This window comes from Penicillium rubens (genome assembly GCF_028828025.1).
Source record: "Penicillium rubens strain IBT 27055 chromosome Unknown utg000003l_segment0_segment0, whole genome shotgun sequence".
Taxonomy (NCBI): Eukaryota; Fungi; Ascomycota; class Eurotiomycetes; order Eurotiales; family Aspergillaceae; genus Penicillium; species Penicillium rubens.
In genome coordinates this window covers 567,365-587,537 of record NW_026890601.1, presented here as the reverse complement: position 1 = coordinate 587,537, position 20,173 = coordinate 567,365, and the positions used below count along the sequence as shown (strand labels likewise).

At 47.4% G+C, this 20,173-nt stretch overlaps 7 protein-coding genes across 7 annotated transcripts; 2 read left to right on the top strand and 5 right to left on the bottom strand.

Moving 5' to 3' along the window:
- Nucleotides 1-3,169: 3,169 nt before the first annotated feature.
- On the bottom strand, nt 3,170-5,510 carry N7525_006413 (sterol desaturase family protein; the record flags this gene model as incomplete). Its single annotated transcript, XM_002569058.2, has 7 exons — nt 3,170-3,728; nt 3,810-3,895; nt 3,976-4,216; nt 4,314-4,332; nt 4,558-4,899; nt 4,982-5,213; nt 5,277-5,510. The coding sequence occupies 7 exons, from the start codon at nt 5,508-5,510 to the stop codon at nt 3,170-3,172; spliced, it is 1,713 nt and encodes a 570-aa protein (XP_002569104.2).
- A 1,499-nt stretch (nt 5,511-7,009) lies between these two features.
- Nucleotides 7,010-7,541, top strand: N7525_006412 (VOC family protein; the record flags this gene model as incomplete). The annotated part of the gene is made up of 3 exons (XM_002569059.2): nt 7,010-7,229; nt 7,313-7,455; nt 7,509-7,541. The coding sequence occupies 3 exons, from the start codon at nt 7,010-7,012 to the stop codon at nt 7,539-7,541; spliced, it is 396 nt and encodes a 131-aa protein (XP_002569105.2).
- Nucleotides 7,542-10,622: 3,081 nt separating this feature from the next.
- On the bottom strand, nt 10,623-11,318 carry N7525_006411 (uncharacterized protein; the record flags this gene model as incomplete). Its single annotated transcript, XM_061213715.1, has 4 exons — nt 10,623-10,842; nt 10,871-10,974; nt 11,025-11,133; nt 11,209-11,318. 4 exons carry the CDS (start codon nt 11,316-11,318, stop codon nt 10,623-10,625), a joined length of 543 nt encoding a protein of 180 aa, XP_061068146.1.
- Nucleotides 11,319-11,324: 6 nt separating this feature from the next.
- N7525_006410 (uncharacterized protein) lies at nt 11,325-12,347 on the bottom strand (the record flags this gene model as incomplete). Its single annotated transcript, XM_061213714.1, has 2 exons — nt 11,325-12,122; nt 12,165-12,347. 2 exons carry the CDS (start codon nt 12,345-12,347, stop codon nt 11,325-11,327), a joined length of 981 nt encoding a protein of 326 aa, XP_061068145.1.
- An 83-nt stretch (nt 12,348-12,430) lies between these two features.
- N7525_006409 (uncharacterized protein) lies at nt 12,431-13,232 on the bottom strand (the record flags this gene model as incomplete). The annotated part of the gene is made up of 2 exons (XM_002569062.2): nt 12,431-12,852; nt 12,902-13,232. The coding sequence occupies 2 exons, from the start codon at nt 13,230-13,232 to the stop codon at nt 12,431-12,433; spliced, it is 753 nt and encodes a 250-aa protein (XP_002569108.2).
- A 2,682-nt stretch (nt 13,233-15,914) lies between these two features.
- On the bottom strand, nt 15,915-17,270 carry N7525_006408 (saccharopine dehydrogenase family protein; the record flags this gene model as incomplete). The annotated part of the gene is made up of 1 exon (XM_002569063.1): nt 15,915-17,270. The coding sequence occupies one exon, from the start codon at nt 17,268-17,270 to the stop codon at nt 15,915-15,917; it is 1,356 nt and encodes a 451-aa protein (XP_002569109.1).
- Nucleotides 17,271-17,809: 539 nt separating this feature from the next.
- On the top strand, nt 17,810-19,370 carry N7525_006407 (NAD(P)/FAD-dependent oxidoreductase; the record flags this gene model as incomplete). The annotated part of the gene is made up of 2 exons (XM_002569064.1): nt 17,810-18,400; nt 18,462-19,370. 2 exons carry the CDS (start codon nt 17,810-17,812, stop codon nt 19,368-19,370), a joined length of 1,500 nt encoding a protein of 499 aa, XP_002569110.1.
- Between the last annotated feature and the right edge of the window lie 803 nt (nt 19,371-20,173).

Below are 20,173 nucleotides of genomic sequence, written 5' to 3'. Positions count from 1 at the left end.
CGGCTTTCGGAGAGGATATTAGTAAGGTTACCTAGTTAGGTATACGTATAAGGCCCGATATCGCTTTTACTATAAATAGACTATAGAGAAGAACTATAAATCCTAGGAAGTAAGTCCTTAATATACTTTTTTAGCTACTACGCTATTTAAAAGGCGCACTAAACTACGGGATATAGCTCGTAAAATCTAATTTAACCCTAATTAGTTATATCGACTCTTCGTTTAACGACTATAAAGATAGGAAATCGACTAAAGTATATATCTTTTACTATACTAGAGCCCTAATTTCTTAGAGCTTACGGAAATAAGATATTATAGCAATAGGGAGCACTATCGCCGAGTATATTACTCTTAATAGAGTAGTATAGGAAGCCTTTTATTTAAAAAAGATCCTTCTCTAGCTCTACTTATTAGATAATATAAAGCCAATTCGCATTTATACGGATAGCGATAATACCGTTACCATTCTTAAGAAGGATTTATATAACAAAGGGACGAAATAGCTGGATATCAAATACTAGTTTATAAAGCATGCTTTAAAGACAAAGCAGATCGAAATCCACCTTATTAATAGTAAGGATAACCCGGTAGATACATTGACAAAGGCACTACTAAAGGTCGACTTTGAAAGACTTCGTAAGTTGCTTATTAGCAAGCAAGAAAAGCATGCAGATTAAAGCTCTAGATACTGCCTTTTTCCTTTGTTTTTCCTTACGAAAAGTGATCTATTTTCATTGATTTTTACTATACAAACCAGATTGATAAATGAGGTTTGTCATACTAATGTTTTTATGCTTTGGAAGATGATCCTAACACTCATTTATCTGATGTTTTTATGGGCCCTCTATATATGAGCTTTTCTTCATGATGCTCAGTCTGGGAGGGTGTGTTGACATGCACTGCACGCAGGGTATCTGTTTGGCATGCAGTCCATATAGGGTATGCGTTTGTCTGTCTGTGTGCAGACTGAGCTTTTTGGCTCTTTGCATCTTAGTCATACAGCTGGTTTATATACCAGCTTTTTCCCATAGATTCATCTATCACCTCTCTTCATCTCCATCTTTCCTCTCCTCCGTAGCCTCAACAGAACTCATACAGATGGTTCATCTTCGGACTAGACTTGCAAGCCATCAGGTCAGGCATACGATTTTGATCACTTTCGATTGACATGTGCGCATGTGTTTGATGGGTTATTGGGCGACACGCGCTCTTTGAGTCTATCATGAAGGCCTGTTCCCATGCCGCGTAGCTAAATATACAGCAGCGCCTAAGCATTTATACATTTTGCATTTTCCCTACGAGAAGTGCTTCTCCATACTGCTTGAATCAGCATCCGGCTTGTTGCCGGCGCTGATCAATGACAATTGCACCGTTTGGTGGGAGGAATGAACGTCACTCGCTGGCCGCAGTATTTCTTGAGTTTGGCACGCGCAGACGTGTAAGCGGGCGTGATATTCTCAAAGTCGTACTTAGCCAAAATCTGGTCGACATTCTGTTTCTGGTGTATTTTTTATGTCTCCGGGCTTTTGCTCCACGTGCATGCCCAAATACCAGGAGCACTGGCCTTCATGGGTCATTCGAAAGGTTTCTCCGATCTGAGCCTTAAGCGAGAGGATAGCCTGTAGATAGCTGCCAAAGATGATCATATCGTCGACGTGCAGTTGAAGAATGAGCCCGGTGCTGGGTCATACGCGGATATCCGCCCATCCCAGCTTTCTATGGTGACCTTGAACGTCTGGTACCACTGTCAAGGGGATTGTTCAAGTCCATAACTAGATCGCTCGTAGTACCCGGAAGCATACCGCGTGGATGGTTAAAACCCTTCGGGGCTTGCATATGCACGGGGTGCGGCAGAGTGCTGTTGAGAAAAGCAGTCTTGACGTCTGCTTGATGTACTAACCAGCTTCGGATCGCAGCGATCGCAAACAAGATGCGCGATCAGCCCTAAGCGAGCTGGATGAACCGGGCTCGTTTGGGCGCTCGATTGAGCGGGTCGCTCTGGCTCCTTGCTTGTAGCTCGCTGCTCGATAACTGGTGCTTGGTTCAGCACTGGCAGGTTTTTCTGATCGGCCGGCCGCTGGGCCCGTCGGTCAGATTGAGCCAGTCGGCTCGTCTGGCTTGATCTGTTGGTTGGGGAAGCTCGGGCCGCTGCGGGTCGGGCCGGTCGGACCGATTGATCCGCTGGCCAAGCAGCTGGTGTGCTATCTTGCGAGGTAGTGGCACTGCCTAGCTTGCCAAGGCCACAGGTTAGGCCAGCCGCGGTCACAAAGTCAACGTACAGGTCTAGGGGCCTTGAACGACGATGCCCTCAATCATCGGAAAGCAGCTCGGCAGACTAGGTGGGGCTGTCAGACTTGCAATGTAGCTCTTTGTAACTCAGGAAATTCTTGGGACTTATATCATAGTGTAAATTAGGCGGCAGCTTGTGTGCCTTGAATATTGCGAGTTTTTATTGGCTACTACCCTTGTGAGATACCAAAGTGCGGCCTTAGCACTGTCAATGGCATATGGAGCGGCATTTGCCACGGCGCATATTTTAGATACTAAACAAGGGAACGATACAGTTAGCGGCGCGCATAGAGTCGAGCGCATCGCTGGCAGAAGGATGGTGTCACACGCGCCGAGACGGTGTCGCTCCCAGTCACCTTCCAAAACCCCTATCTTCAAACGTGCATGACGAAAATGGCACTGAGCACTTTCTTCCCTTGCGCCGCCCATATTGACACACCATCCGAGGAAGACATCGGAACCTTGATCGGTATGATGCGAATCAAATGGTTCGAGTGCGTGAAGCGAAAGAGCGTGCGACTGAACTTAACCGCATTGAAAAACACGTTCTCGACACCAGGATAGAGAGGGCACTCCTACGCCTACGCTTGGTCCAATCGGGTTAAATTTGGATCCACTTGCAGATATTATCTGGTAGTACTTTTGGCTTTTGTTGTGTAATTATTGGGGTCCTGGTTGTTGAGAAAATCCAAAAAATATTTGCTGCGTTGAACAGAAATTTAATTACATGGTCAATGCAATTAGATGGTGGCGACCGGTGTGGGGTCGCAACGGACTGGGTACCATAAGAAAGGCTATCATCTATCAGGTAAATAGCTCCAGACAGAGCCAACGCCCAAATTGAAGAGAAATAGGCAGACTGTCACTGCTAACGTTCAGATCATTGTGTCTTCTTTGCCTTCACCTTTTGCTCCCTTCGGCGCTTCAGGGCATCCGGAGTGTAGTCGGTGTCAAGGAGGTAGTCCCACCAGCGGAAGCTGCTTGAGTAGTTCCCAATGAATTTCTCATGGTGGAGGTCGTGATGATCAGCACCAGCCCAGAAAGGCAAGAAATGGTGAAGACTCCAAGGAAATTCGTAGCCACTGTGGGCATCAACAGCCTGGAACAAGCGCAACACAATCCAGATGTACATAGTGAGAATATGCAGGTTACCGGTGAAAGCACACCAGAGGATCGGGGAGCTGACGGTCCCGAAGCCGAGAATCATCACTTCAATAGGAGAAGCATATTCGGCGGCCAAACCAAATGGTGCGGAATACTGATGGTGAACTTTGTGAATAGCCTTGTAGAGTGGACCCCAATGAAGAGCTCGGTGGAAAAAATAGTGCCAAGTGTCCTCCATCACGAAAAATATCGCAATCTGATACGTCATAGTCCAGGGAGACGGAAAAGGAATCGATGTTGATAGACCGAAGAACTGGGCCATTGGGTGGAAAAGCCTAGAAGAGCCGTTATTACTCAATCGGGCCAGACAGGCAAACGTCGGGTAGAATACCACTCCGTCGAGGGCAGGAACATACCAGATTTGAGGAAGTTCGACGGTGAAGTGGCTCAGAAGCACGAACTTGGCGCAATCCCATTGCTCGCGTAATGAAGGTACTTTGCTCTGAAGCAGAATGTTATTTTCGATGGCGGCTGGAATTGGGTTGATTTCGGCTAGTGCCAGGTGTTAGGCTTGCCACTTACACTTTGAATCTTGTATCTGTTGAAGAAATCCAAGCTATCAATGAAGATCCACGGAAGAGAGCGGCCGAAGTAGAACAACTCGTGGATGAGAAAGGACATGATGCCGGTGGCCAGGACATCGTTCTGCACCCACGCATACCATGCGACCCACAACCTCTCTGCCACGCTCAGCTGGGTATTGGATTTGGTGATATCCTGATATTGGCCCCAATAGGTGCCGGGGGGCAGCACGGTAGAATTCCTAGGAGAAAAAGGGTCAATATGCGACAAATTCCACAAAAGAGTATAATTCAACCACCCAGGGGGAGGGGGTGCAAAAAAGTGGAGGAGATACAGACATTGTGGTTCCTAGCAGGTCTTGAATAAGAGAGAAGAAGCAGGGGCTGAGAGAAGGAGAAGACTATTTCGTGAAAAGGGGAGTACTCCGTAACTAAACAAATAAAGTGATCTGGGGGAGAGTACTATGTGGGGCTCGGATGGCTCCTGGCCCGTCTGTGGCCTGACTTTTGTGTTCCGGCTCCCGGTCTCACCCCTTCGGGGAATGGCCCGCTCTGAGTTATGGCAAGCAGCACTGGTTCTTACAGTATATTTGCAAAATCTGGTAGGGCCAACAGTTTCCGCAGGTGTTACCCGCGCGGGGATACATCATCGCTTTCCGGAGCCGTTCGTCCAGGAGGACGGTGATACATTTCTTGCCCGCGTTATGCAAGGGCTTCGGCAGGGTATAGTTGAGCAGATCCGTAGTGTGGTCGGCGACTAGGTTACAATTGGTATCCGGAACCATGTGGTGCGGCTCGAACGCTTCGACCCAGATTGCGATTTCGTCGAGCCAATGCAAGCCGTCTGTGAAGCCGGGTTTGTACGACGGAAGGTATTCGTACGAAATGCCCATGGCATCGCCAGCGGATTTCCAGAACCTGCCGACTATGAGACCAAACAGCATCATTAACGACCACTCGCAAGACCCGGGAAGTGCGCAGCAATCGTTGCAGTTGGACCAACTTACAAGCACAAAGCTCCATCTCGTTTAGCTTCCTCCATTGGTACTGCTCGATCCAGCGCTTCGGATCCAAGGCCAAGACAGCGAGGGGGTACAGCATGTCGTCGTTGCTGATCTTGCCGGCTTTCTGGTAATGGCTGGGAAGGAAATTCAAGCGTGCGAAAGCGGCATTCGCGCGTTCGCTCTCCGGTGCATTGTCGATCCACTCGGTAAAGAGGCAGCGCGTGTCGGCGTAACGCTACGAGCGGCGTAAGCTTGTGGTCTTCGGACGGATCACTCGGGCTTCATCGGCCCAACATACCTTAGCAGCCTTTATGGGCGTAGAAAGCTGCCAGTCGATCAGCCTCTTCGCAAGCTGCTTATGGTCTCTACATACTGCTGCGTTAAGCGGACATCTACATTCACCCCCTTGAGCATTGACGTTCGATCCAGCTTCCAGCAACTTGATAGCTACAGCGTGCAGTCCTGTAAGACATGCGTAATATAGGTCAGATTCTATGTCCTCCAGTTTACCGATATATCGAAAGCTAGTCATCCTTGATGGCCGATGCACTTAGGAATGACACCTCATGGGAGAAGTCACTAGGATCCTCGACCTGATCGAACTTAACCACCTCGAGGCTTTGCATTCGTCGCAAGAGCTTAATAGTAGACCGATGGTCTAATCCATATGAGCTAATAACCATGCGTTGATGTTCGTCTGGTCGGTAGTAGGTGCATAGATGGTGCTCTGAACTTGAGACCGAGCGAGTATTATCCTTTTAAGGCTTAAACTGGATTTATATGCAACCTTGACCTTCAAGTTTCTTCTAAGATAGCCAAAAGCGTGACTATTAAGGAGTTTTGCAGTAGCTGTATGAATTGGAAGAGATAATGAGCTAAGATTCGTAGCCAGGTGAAGAATTGGCCGAAGGAGCCGTGTGAGAGTTTCCTTATGATGGAGCTTATGGAGACGACAATGTCAAGGTCGACTTAAGGCGTGGGCAACGAGTATGAGCGAGAATGGGAGGTGTAAGGACACCGGAAGAGAGGGAAGACGGTGCATCTTATAGGAGCTCAACTGGACAGGGCGAAAAAGGAGGGGACTTGGATTTAGCTGAAGGGGAGCCATTTCGGCGTCGTTTTGGTCCCCAGTGGAAACGAGGGGAAGAAGTGTGTATGACTAAAAGTGCTAGGCGGGTGCAGAATAGTGGTGTACGGGTGGAAAAGCAGCCGTTTATGGCCTCAAAAGCGGTCATGTTGGCGTCAATCCCACAGGTTCCCATATTCTAGTTGTAAACTTGACCAACATATCACAACCATGGAGACGTCAAATGCAGCTCTCCAGAACAGAGTAGGCTCTCGTAGATATAATACCTATATATCGAGTATATTTATCAAGTAAGTTGAAAATCGCGGTCGGTCACTAGGTATTATTTAATAGGTGCTGGATGATTAAGTATAAATAGCTACTGTAGTAGAAGAGGATATTAATAGCTTATTAAAGGAGGACGTTACGAATAATTAATAAGGTTCCTCACTACGTGGAAAATTGCTTCTTAGAATTATAAGCGAGCTCTTCTTTAACCTTAAAAGGAGCCCGTGACTACCTAAGTAATATTTTAGCAGAGCTTTTTAGCGAGAATATCGATGAATCATCACCTCTGGGATGACCAGGGACAAATGCTTCTTACGACTTGAGACACCGCTTCGTTTTATTGGAGCACCGAAAAGCCGACTCGTATTTTTCGGACAGCCCTCAAGTATCTAGGTACTTCGGGCGAAATACGTGATAAAGCAGGAGATTGTCAATGACATCATTCTAGGCAGCCCATAGCTAAGGCTATGTTGGCAGGATCGTGTTGTTTTTGGTTTGTGGCTTCGTATTATCCGGGCAGCATTGCAGTCCGTGCAATTCTTGATTTCTTAGATGCCGACTTCGTATTTCCTTCCCCTCACATGTATAAATAATATAGGAACCTCTGCAAGGGCAATTTTCCTTTTGTTTCCACTGCTCTCCCAGTTGTAACTTGATTACTCGAATAATCAACAGCCATGATGTCCAGCAACATCGACCATCTTGGCATCACTGCTCCGGATGGGCATTTCGAGTCTCTTGTCGAGTGGTATAAGAAGGCCCTCTCTCCACTGGGTTACAAGGAAATCATGAGGTTCCCAGGTATGGTTGGGCTGGGCAGCGAGATTCCTGACTTCTGGATTACCCAGAAGGAGACGCATATTCCTTCCGGGTTCCATTTTGCTTTTACTGCTCCGAGTATGGTGACTTCTCCTAGACTTTCCTCCTATGACTTTCCATTTAAGATCCTAGGTTATATATTCATAGACTAACCCCAATAGACCGGGCTGCTGTCGACGCGTTTCACACGGCCGCTATCGACGCTGGGGGCACTTGCAATGGCAAGCCTGGGTTACGACCAGAGTATCATGAGAACTACTACGGGGCGTTCGTTTTGGATCCAATTGGAAATAATGTGGAGCTGGTAAGTCCAGGTACCTTGTTTCTGCATTCCCGTGGCTTATTTGGGGATTCTAGGTTAGCCATTCTCCCGAAAACCAGAAGAAGTAATATGCTCGGACGGAGCCATTGTAGCTGAGAAGTAATTGAGTTACTACCCCGCTACGGCGTGTTCCTATCATTTCTTTTTGTTTCTTTTTAATTTGACTAGTTTTCGTTTCCATTTTTCCTTGCTTGGAGAACGACCCAGCCCGGACGCTAGGGCCAGTTTGGGAGAAGGGATGCTAGTTCAATAGGAAGTCTCTCGTAGTTTAATGCCCATAGTTAGGAGGTGATGTAATTCAAAGTCTGAGGGATGTGAAGATAGAACTCTCGCGATTTAGCGTTCTGTTCTTTAGCACTCTCTTGAGTGGTGTTTCTGGACCGGCTATCAGGCCTGCTGAAGTCGTTATATAACTAAAATGTCACATTACACATTCATAAGTGCAGGGCGAAGTGCTTGAAGTGCCACCACCGCGGAATATAATACCCTCAGGAAAGATAAGTGTTTACAACGTAAAGGGGCAAAGAATTAAGCCAGAAGAGACCCAAAATCATTTATTTTATGCCGTAGGCAGCTCAAGCTTATGTACTAATTTCTAGCTTTTAGCAATGTGATTCTCAATACTATGATTGTAATGGATAAACCATGCAAGTCCACAAAGTGGATCATCTCGGTCGCAATTGGAAAATATGTGGGGTATATCCAATTTGCGGGTATAGTGGAAACTCTGGTATGATAACCATCCGGTTATCATAAGTGGTCTTTTTGGTAAACGTTCGTTTATCGGAAGAGTATCCTTGGCGGAGAATTTGGTCCAGAGCCCAAATTCCCTTACAATTCGGGAGTTAAGACGCAAGAGTGGAGTTAAAACTGAATTCGAATATGACTGTACCCTTTGCGTCAGATTATACTTTGCTTTTGTGAAAATAAGTCAAGCTCCAGTTGAATAATCTCTTGCGAGCTGTTTTAGATGTCGCAGATTTTCTTAAGGACCAAAGGCTACCCTCCATTTTACAGCCTGTCAGCTTACAAATGCGAACATGGCAACTCAGTCCCCCAGTCATCCGGATACTCAAGTCGTTGGTTCGACTTACGAGCCCTTCGAATCCAGTTACATGCGGATGGTCATAGAAGCGGACGGAATTTCCTGGCAAGACAACGTTCTTGCTACAGTAGTTTTCGAAATCAGCTATACCACCGTACTCTTACTACTTGATTGCCGGAAGACAACTCCGCAGGATGCTCGCCACTCTTGGTCACCGCCTGATAATCCCGGCAGTACAGTCTTCGTAATACCTATATTGTCATCAATGAGTCATCGTTAGTACAGTAATATTACATGGAACCGTCCAGAATTGCTTGTAGATCTGGCGAACTGGCAAGATCGCCTGCTAAGCTTCCGTCAGCCACGTTTTGCCTCTTCCTCTCATTCTTCGTGGTGATGATGGTACCATGGTGATGGTTTGATGGTGACGGGATCAGTGAGCCAGCCCACATGTTGATGTGCGTTGCGGCGCGATTGCCGAGCGGTGAGGTGGCCGCCACCGGTGACCACCCATCGCCGTCATATTATAACGTATGATCTTCGTTCCGTCACTAATAATTCGAAAGCTGATATACAGTGTAAAACGATGCTGTCAATTAGCTTCAATTTGGCAGCACGGTGAAGTGCAGTATATTCAATACACTGTATATATAGTCTTTTCTGGAACAATTCAGCTATGAATTAGGGGTTGCGTGATGGTGCAATCAACGTAGGTTACCAATTCAAAAACAATGTTGAAGTGTATGGTAAAGTATATCCTCCTCCGTAGGCCGGTCGCTCTTGTGTGCAACATTCTCTCGGTTTGAGCTTCACCGCGTGCTCTTTGACGATATTCTGTATCTGTTAGCAGGATATACCGCCATAAGGTGATGTCACCATATGTTGAATTTATATATGCAGTCTCCTATATATATCTTCAGACCTGTATATTATTGGCGGTGAAATATGAAACGAACCATCAGAGTATGTATCAAGGACAAAAACGCTCATACTTTTAATCATTTTCAAATATAATTTTCCGTTGGCATGATCAAACGAAAAGACAGTTAGGAGTACAAAACGCCGATTAGGCTGGGCACTTGCTAGGAATAATGGTTGGTATTAGAGCTCGGCACTAACCGCGGTCTGACCGCTGCGGTGGGGTTAGGTAACCGCGTTTTTCGCGGTTGAGGGTAGGGATTCTCCTGACTGCGGTCGGTTATGCTGCTGCTAGGAACCGCATGTGGTTAACCCTGAGTAACCCGCGGTTTGACAAATAGGTCAAACAACTGGGGGCCAGGGACATGGATATTTCATGCATTTTTGGGGCTGTCATTACCCTTTGTTTCTTAGTTAGGAAAGTCTGCGTGTATTTTTTCGAGGAGCAAGGAGAAATGTGATCTATTTGCAAATTCCCACATTCTGAGCGGATTGACTTGACCTGAAATAGCAGAAGTACCTGGCGCGTCTATCGACGTTTATTTGCACATCGCATGCTGTAGATCACGGGAACCAATTAGCGATACCCTGTATAACCTGTTGTCTGAAACCTGATGACACGAGTGAGAAAAGGGAAACACAATCTATATATCATTGCCGATTTTGGTAACTCCACGCTGTTGGAACATCTACTCATCGGCCAAGACAATATATAGGCTCTTTAGACCACCAGTGAAAATCATGGGCGATTAAGATCCATGAATAGAGCATGTTTCACTTCTCTTGATGCTTTAGTGATGTAGCTATCCATTTTGCCCCATTCCATAGTGTACCGACGAATCCCAACATACTATCATGGCGGTGAACGGATATTGTAACCCCGGTCTCCGCATTTGCTGAGCCCAGCAAAACTAGGTCACTATAAATTAGTGCAAGAGCGCCTACGGCCTTATAGGTTACTGTAGAAGAAATGGCAACGGTGCCTATCTTATTTAGCGCTATTTTTGTTAAAAGGAGACCAATAAGGTCACCCGCAACTAGATAAGCTATGATCTGTAGAAATTCTTCGTGGATGGTCACTTATTTTTTAGTCAGTACGTGAACTATACAGTTCAGTGATATTGTTATCCAACAGAATTGATCATGGTAGACACACCTCCATAGGTACAGATACATTTTCGAAATATTACATCTTCCGGAATGGTTCTAAAAACTTCAAGTTGAAATGGTGAGGCGAGCCCGCAACAGCAGTGGCCATTTTCTGAAACCTATTATGAACATCCACTAAGCGTGCCATAATAACGGGGATCTCAAGTTGCTGGCAGGGCTCAGAAGGCCTTAGCGTGCCCATCGCCGCAAACAGTAGATAGGTACATGACAAGGGTAGTTTGGAGGCCCCGCAGTTCCTATATACAAGTTTGGAGTTCAATGGACAAATCTGAAATACGTTTTGTATCAGCTACGGGAAGGGAGTTCTGAATTTCTTCGGCAAATGCATTGGCAGCTAGTTTGTATGCTTCCACCACCATAGTAGGATGCTGTGTAATATTCAGTGCGGGAACGGCTGGTCTAATGAGGGGTTACTTACCGGATGTGCCCGAACGTCTTCGATGTTGGCCTTTAACCCAACTTTCCCCTGGAAGCCAGCGCTCGAGCCCCCATAGCTTGTTAAGGCGAGGGAAGAAAGTTGCAACGCACTTGTCAATCGCTATAAATCTCTATAGTTACTGGTTTGCTTCAACTTTTCCCGAAAAGAGTCCTCTGGCAGTTACGGCTGGTCCGCCATACGTCTCTCAATTTGGCAGGAAAGTCCATAAAAGAGAAGGACAGCGAGATCGCCGTCAGTAGCGCAGAAAATTGCACTACGCCGCAGGTCCGTCATTGCTAACTACATCCTCATAGCTATGGAATGGTCAATTGTTCCGAAGGTTATTCTCCATAGATCAATAAGCATTATCGTCTTATTAAAATGCCGGTGGATATCTGCATAGTTAGCTGCCCCGCTCCGGGCATTTTGTGCGGCTAAGGTCAAACAAGCAAGTGATTTCCACAATAAGACGACGAGAGACCCTGACTCAGACAAAGCATCATACACAAGATATTCCGCAGACCCTAGAGACCATAGCACTATCACTAGCTTGGTCTCTAACTTAGCTCGTGCAATAATAGCATTATCCACACCTTTCGTATGCAACCCTTGAACTACCTCCTCCATTAGGCGGTTGATGTTGGTGTTGAGTTTGGTGATAGTCGGTGCAACAGTAAAACTTCGTCTTAGGAAGAGAGCAATTGCTACTGATTGAGACATCTCCACGAGCCATTCAAACGCTACGATCAGTTCCAAGACGTTCTCAAAGTCGTCAGTGGACAAGTTTTGCATCAGGGGTGGCTTTTCATCAGAATGACGCCGTCCGATCAGAGGTGTAACTATATCCGGCAGGTCATCACCATAGCGGAAGAAAACACATACTTCAGCGCATAGCATTTGGAGGCGGCAGATGCCTTCGTGGAGTGCATAGGCAGCATCCTCTTCAAACTCGTGGCTCTGACCAGTTTCAGTGGGTGGTAAAAGTGTTCCAAAGAGAAGCAGCGACAATCCTACACGGAATGATTTACCTGCTACAATGTTCGTGAATACCACATGCTTTGCCTTACACCATATAGCACTTACGATGTCCTTAGCCCGCTAGTGAGACTTTGCGATTTCCTTAGCGTCACCGTCACGGACAGCAAATTGCGATCCGGTCGCAATAGCGACCCACTTATACATTTCGGTCAGGGCATTATCGCGCGAGGTAAGTTGTACACATTGTGGTCGGGACCGTGCGTGCTGAAATAACGCATCAAGAATGCTAGCCGTAAGAAACAAACTTGGTACTATAGAAACTGGTGGTTGTGGGGAAGAACCCATTTCCCAACAATTTCGGATACTTGAGAGGATGAGATTGGTTTGAGCAGCCAAGTGTGGATTACGGGTCAATGGCGTTAAAGCTGCTATCCCAAGGAGTAGCAAGGAGGCATGCACCTTTCCGAAAGAAGTTTCGACATCGGGATATCGAAGATGTCAATATATAAACTCAATCTCTGTGAGCGTCTTTCACGGGACATCATATGGCGGGCTAGACTACACTCGGAGCTCGCCAGAATAGAGGTCGTGGGGAGGACAGCATCTTCGCAGTGCTCGATGACGTCTGGGCCATGGCCAGGTTCGAACTTTTTGGCATTTCGAGAGGATTGCTTGCTCGCGCGCCATATAACTATACAGTCCGTGCCCCGTAGCTTGCACATCGAACACGGCGATAAAGGAAGGTTGTTTGAAATAATGGTACTCAAGGGCAAATCGCATGCCCTTTTCGCTGAGCGGCAACAATCACATGAACGGTTTTTGTCGTCGAATTCTCGCTGGCTTCCGCTCACTCGCGAGGTTATTTGAGGCCGCAGAGAAATTTCCTTTGGCATTTTGACCGGTTTCGGCGGAAGGAGACCTGAGGCTGTCCGGACATTGGGAGAGGTCGAATGGGCCTACGGTATCCAAAGTCCCACCCCTCAGCTGCAGCGACTCTGCCCTGTTAGGCAAGGGGTCGGGGTAAGTTGAACATAATCTACCATCAGGAGAATATGACAAGGGAATTAACCCAGTATCCCCAATGGGCCCAAAATGATTAGCAAAGGCGATCAAGCCCTGGCGCTCTAGCCCGTCTGGAATATGACTGTAACCGTCATCTCTATCGCCAAGCGCGTCGAAAACATTAGGATAGCCAGATATGTTGGCAAGCGCCATATCGTCGATATCCATACCTTTAGTAATACTTCAATTGTCAGGCATGTTGTACCAAAAAAAGGTAGAAGTGGATTGCTAGGTGTAATGGACAGACTACGCGACCACGGAGGTTCTTTGCATACGGAGCTCGCGATGCAATGCCTACCTGAATGCGGGGTTGCTACTTACTGACCCGCGGACCCGCGGGTCCCGATTCAAAATTGCAACCGATGGTTCTGGCCGTTCGGTAATGTCAATTCAGGGCAATTTAAGTAACGGTTTGAGGTCCCAAATTCCGGAAAGCCGTGGTTGATAGTTTTGCGGCGTTTAGGTTTTGATTAACGAGACACATGGTAAGTTCGCTCACTTTGAATGTTTCAATAGCTATAAGCTATCGAAGGTTGGGTTCCATTTCTCCCTAATTAGATCATTACCTAAACCTACCTAGACGTTTATTATTGTTTGTATAAAATGTTAATAGATTTGGTTTTTTACCATATGAATACTGTATTTCTATTGAAGGATTCTATTAGTAATGGATTTAGAAGAGAGTTCGTTTTATTAGGTATACTTGCCATAAGTTGTAGAAATCCTGTAGTTTCTGCTGTGTTTTTAGTAGGCTTGTTTGTTAATGTTGCAAGTTTACCAATTAGAGTAGGATTGATTTTACAGGATTGGCCTTTTCTCTGCGAGTTGAAAATCGGTGCTCCAAAATGGACCGATATCCAAGGAAACTGTGGCTGCGCACCACACCAGATCTGGGGACTCCACGGGCTAAAAGTTTCCGCCGAGCCTAGCCGTACTGACGGCAATGAATTAACTTAAACGAAAGCTTTAGACCAGGTACGAAATACCTATTATCCTTCGCTCATTATAGGCTGATCCTTATTATAGGCCTAAGGGAACACGATCGTTATTGTGTATTTGGGACTATATATATCGCCTCTGTGCGACTAGGATACTGAGATATAGAACACACATACTAGTAGCGGTTTATTGAGCAGCGCGGGGTTACGAAGTGGTGTTAAAGTAGTTATACCATCTATTTCATGGATTAGTCTTAGTGCACGTTGCTATAATAGAAGCCTTAGCAATGAGCCGGAATAGGGATATCGGTGTTATCTATATCACTCCATATATTATCTATGAAGTAGCCTAATCGCCCTTGGAACAACGATAGCATAGGGAATCCCAAAGTTAACCGCTAAGAATTAGAGCTCTATCGTGCATGCTCTCGGAATAGGCCTAGTTATATCTTCTCGGTTATTGCCTTTCTGATCTAGGAGCATGTCATCGGTGTCTCGTGCTTTCTACTAGATACTACGAGATATGGGTTTCCCGTTATAAGAATATGATATAGTAGCTGTCGAGGGGTTCCTAGGAAGCTTCGGAACTGCCTAGACTCTTATCGGCTCGAGATAATATGCCTAGTTGAATGGGTGGTAAGTTGGTCGAGGGTAAAGTGATCCCTAGATTAGAGGTTAGGGTATAAGATTTATTTTATTTTTAGTACACGTCCTAGTCATATTTAATATGGGGCAAATCTTTTCCTAGTCAACTCTAGAATGCTAGGGCCCTTCGACGTAAGTTATAGGAAAAAGGTAGCTTCGCACGACCGTGGAATCGTGAGAGGGACCGTCAATTAGCGGTAAGGCCCTAAAGTATCCACAAATGAGTTTCGATGAACCATTAGAACGCTCGCTCGGTGAGAGATGCGGCTATTATGAATGATTGAGCGGAAGGTCACCCTCAATAACAGAATAGTTGCAAAGGATATATAATAAGACCTTGTTCTAACCTCTTAGTTTTACTAGAGGCTTGTCCTATAGCCGAAGCTGAATGAGCTGCTTTTTCGAAAGTACCCACAACGGAATCTCGAGTAGGATGACAGGTCCGTTGTCGTTTCAGCCACACGGCAGAACGGCCTCACTCGGTAAGGCGAGTCATGGATGGCCGTGGCCGCCGACTTCTAGAGTTAATTAGGTAGCAACCTGGGTCGCATAGCAATGCTTGAAAGACTCATATCTGCGAGGGTTATTCCACAATCTCTAGGCGTTCCGTACTTTGAAGGTTTGGCTGGTGGGGTCTGAATGAAACGAAGGTCGCTGTCAAGGCCAGGGAATGGCATAGCGGCTATAGGCAAACCTTCCCTCGGTTACTTTTGTCCGTGCTCTAAATGGTAAGCAACGACGTTAAGGATACAACACGAGGAAATGGACACAACACAACATTAATTCTACCGCTTCCGCGCCTCGGCTCAAATCGGGAGCCGGGTCCCGCGGGCCCCTAGTTTACCCCATCATGGCGTAGTGATTCGCAAGGGGCGGCCACTGTATCGGCCAATAAGGTGTCCCAATATACCTTGTCGTGGATTGTCGTTACACCGAGTAGTATGACTTGGCTGCAACAATACAGGATGATGGGCGAGGTTGTATGGAAGTGAGATTAATTCAACAAAAGTGCCCCATCTTAGTATAGCTAGTATTTTATCTCGGATTGGAGGCATGATTAAGTGACAGGCCATTGTAGATAGTGCACTACAAAGCAAACGTTCCGCCAGCAAGGACGGGGCTTGCAGATAGCCTAGGAATAAGAGTCATTTCTTTGAACCTTGGCGATATTTTAAATTCCACATTTCGAAAGTAGCTAGGTAGAACAGAAGAAATGAATTATTTGCCCGAATGATATTTATCCGCCATACTGGTCGTTATTCACCCCCTAAACCGACTCAATTATCTGATCCCGCGGGCACCCCAGCTTTTCCATGCACTTGAAGAACGCGTCAGGTTCAGCCCAATCCTCCGGACAATACACACCGACACGCCCCTGCTCCTCATGGTCAAGAGCCAATAGGGCAAAAGCAGCGCAGGACGCTCCAATTGAAGTTGCCATGCTTTGTCCCAATGGCGAGTCCTTTTGCAAATTGCGGGTGCGCTTGATGACCACTGCGGGGTGTCCATTGCGGGTGCCAACACCTCGAACAAGCATACCAGAGTGCGGGGGCGCTTTCTTCCCTCGCATAGAGTTCAGTAGAAAACCCAGGGCCTCGCCTGTTGTACATTGGCCTTTGCGAACTTGACCAACCATGCCCCAGAGGGCGAAGTTTGCCGGTTTCAGTGATGAGACGCTGTGGGACGCCAGCTGATAAAGCTGGTTCAGGGTGATGTTGCCATTCTGGAACTGCGCAGCAACTGCGCTGAAGATGTCACTCCAGCTCGCAAATGGTTTGCTTTGGATGTGCTGTAGAAAGTCCACGGCGGCATCCATAGACAGGGCACCGGAACTGACCGCGGCACCTAGTCCCCGTGCAAGACCATTAAATGGTGCCGGATTTAAAGCGCCTAGTGTGCGGATTCGGCCCACATTAGGAAATCGGCGAGGGAGTGTTACTGGCTCCGGGTGGATGCTTTCGTAGAAAAGCTGATTTGAACCTCCAGCAAGAGGGGCATGAGATGTCTCAACCCAGTTCTCATGGACTGTTGCCTTCCCATCGGCCCAAGTCAGACAAGGTCCCCCAGTAATGTCCATAAGATGCTCGAGGACCTCTCTACCAAGTTCTCCGCCTTCCTCACTAACGAGCCAGCAGATATCGATGGACTCAGCATTATCGAGTTCTTGAGATATCTCGGCAGCGAGAAGGTTTGTCATACCAGGAGAGGAGCCGCAATTTATGTAGCAAGGAATTCCGGCGTGCTTAGCCCGCTCGTGTAGGCTCAGAGACACCTGTGTGCTGTGGACGTCGTCGGAATAGTCGAGATATGGCACCTTCGCATCGATGCATGCGGTGATCACCAGTTCAGAGGTCCGTTGGTACGGCTGTGCACCCTGGATTACAAGGCCGGCGTCGGCAATCGCGGCGCGGAGTTCTTCAGGGTTGAATATGTCCACAGCCCCTGTAGTAACATCTCTACCGGGCAACTTGGCAGCGACATCTCGAAGGGAATTCTGGTTGGCATCGAGGAGAACGATTGGGCGATCTGTTGCTTTGGCGAAGATTTTGATAGCTTCACCGCATATCGCATCTGCAGCACCGACAAAAATGACAGGCTTCTGCACGTTGGAGTTTTCACCCATGTTGAGCAATTTGCTTTGATTGTTTATTTGGTTCTAGATGGAGATAGCCTAGCTGTGACATTCGATTTATGCACGACTAAACTTAAAGTGGCATTTCATTTCAAGAATCCATGCGTGTTTTTAAACACATCATAGACTGTTGCCAAGGCATGTTGCAAGCTGACCCGCGGCTCCGAGGTCGATATCGTGGGTGCCGAATATCATGCTCCAAAAATTGTAGCAAGTTTTTCAATGATCCGAACAATGGGCGACGATGACATAAATTAGATCGATGACGGCAATGTTCGGAGCCGCGAAGCCGCGGAGCTGCTGCGGTCCTAACACAGGCCGTCAAGACTTCCTAAAGCAGGAAGGAACCTTTGGCAGGATCACGTGATCATACACGAGAGTGGAGGGCTGGCGGTGCCCCGGATGAAGCTCAATTTCTCCGTCTGAATATCGCATAAATAACAGACCCTGATCCTTTAGTATCAGATAGATATCCTTCATACCCAGCCAAAACATAACGTCAGAGTCTGTTTCCATTTTCAATCCCCAATATGGCCAACTCGGATCTCCCACATGAGCTTTTGCTCAAGCTCGCCAGCCAAGTCATTCAAGACCCCGGGATTCCAGTCCCGAACCCGACTGTTTCAGCCTGGCAAGAGCCTGCGCATCCATGCGCGACTATCCAGTCGAAGGACCTACCTAGGTATACTGATTGTGCAATCATTGGATCCGGTATCACCGGCTGCAGTGCGGCCAAGACAATCCTTGAAAGCGATCTGGGGTTCGATAAGAAGGTCACCGTGTTTGAAGCTCGTTCTTTGACCACCGGCGCTACAAGTCGCAATGGAGGATTTTTATTGAGCCATGCCCCTCAGTTCTATGAGCGCTTTGCGGACGCGTACGGTGCTGAGGCAGCAAGGGAGATTGCTGAATTTGGCGATTTCAACCTGGAAGAGGTCGTTCGGATTGCTAAAGAGGAGAATCTCGAAAATGTTAGCGAAATTAGAGACGTCACTACGATTTCTAGCTTTGACGACAGGGAGGGCTTCGACGCTGCTACTCGGTCTGTTCAAATGTACGAGGAAGCTGTTCCTAAGTCTAGAGGCAAATATAAAGTCCTCGAAGGGGAGGTGGCGGAGAAGGTACGAAACTTTATGGAGAGCTTGACTCACACTCCGGCGCAGTTCTAACCACCTTCGATAGGGATATCATCTCAAGAGCTCGAAGGGCGCTTTAGTGGTGAAATCAAAGGTGTTTTGGCCGTATCGGCTGGTGACAAACATCATTCAACGCCTTCTTGAACGTCACCCAGATCGTTTCTCTGTCGAGACCATGACAGCCGTCACTTCGATCACTATCTCTAGCGATGCCGTGACTGCCTATCCATATGTGCTCACTACACCCCGCGGGACCGTCAGAGCCGCCAAGATCTTCCACTGTGTGAATGGTTTTACCGGCCACCTTCTGCCCAAGCTCAGGGGCCCTCTCTTCCCCTGTCGACTTTCCATGTCAACGCAAAAGCCTGGGCCCCAGTGGGGGAATGTTCCGTATTCTTGGCTCTTCCATTCGAAGCAATCGTGGGACCCGAATACTACCTTGGTCGAGCAGGGCCTTTACTGGATGCAACAAAATGCACAGACCGGAGACCTTTTTGTTGGAGGTGACCTGCAGAGACTGGACGACTTTTTGTCCCCCGACGATTCAATCATCAGTGCGGACGCTGTGGGTAACCTGACCAATCTACTTCCAAAGAAAATTTTCACCGAGGGCTGGACCAACGAAATCACCAATACTACGCTATCTTCTACGACTGCAATCCAGAGGGTCTGGTCTGGCATTATTGGGATGACTGCTGATCAACTCCCCATTGTGGGAAGTGTTCCCAGTAGCGTGAGTGACAGGAAGGTTGAAGGGGGAGAGTGGGTCGCTGCGGGCTTTAACGGATATGGCATGTCTCAAGCCTGGCTGTCTGGTCAGGCTATCGCGCTAATGGCATTGGGACAGCCGAAGCCCGACTGGCTCCCTGAGGTGTACTTGAGTAGTGAGAAACGTTTGACGGACAAGGCGAGAATGGGTGATGAGGCGGCGCTGGCTTCCTTCTTCAATAGATAAGGACAGATGTGGACCTTTGATGATATTAAGCCCTACATTAGACGTCAAAGACATGGGCCACAATAGTTGAGGATACAGGATCTCCGTAGCAAAGACCCCACTATAGGTTTCGCAGAATACTATGGAACAAACATGGGTCTCCACAACCCTGCCCTAACATTGTTCGTAGAAGATCTGCCAGCAGGCTTATGTCCAGGCCCCTCTCAACCCGCCCTTTCCTTTCAGCTCGGGCGCCGTACTTGCCCCACCCAGGCGTGTTCCGCTGAACTGCCCATACCCAGGCCAGCGGACTGATAACCATTTCTCTTTATGCTTTGCTATTGGGCTTGTGACTCGTTCTTGGAGGCAAGGTTATCAGATTGAATAGAAGACTCGGTGATGCAGCAAATAGCGACTGTTCGTTGCGGGGTCCGAACCCGCTCGGCAGCACCGGGCTCTCCCTACTATCCCTCGATAGCAGTGGCGTGCGCGGGCTGTCGACCCTGTCCATCCTGAAAGAGTTGATATTGAAGGTAGTAGGTACGGTGCAGGGTAACGCGTGATATCCTGTCTTCAGTCTTAAGACTTCTCACCTATATCACCCGCACTTACCCTAGAGTGCCGCTTAGGTGCTAAGGGCACATTGAGTATTGGCCGTGTAGAATATATAGCTTAAGTACGGCCAAGCAGACGGGAAGCCCTGTTCTCCACACCCTATGGTCGTATATATCAGGCTTCTACCGGGAAACGATTAAGAGTGTATAATGGACTGAAAATCAATATGAACGGGACAATGCTCAAGTTAAATTAGTTAGGCATCCTAA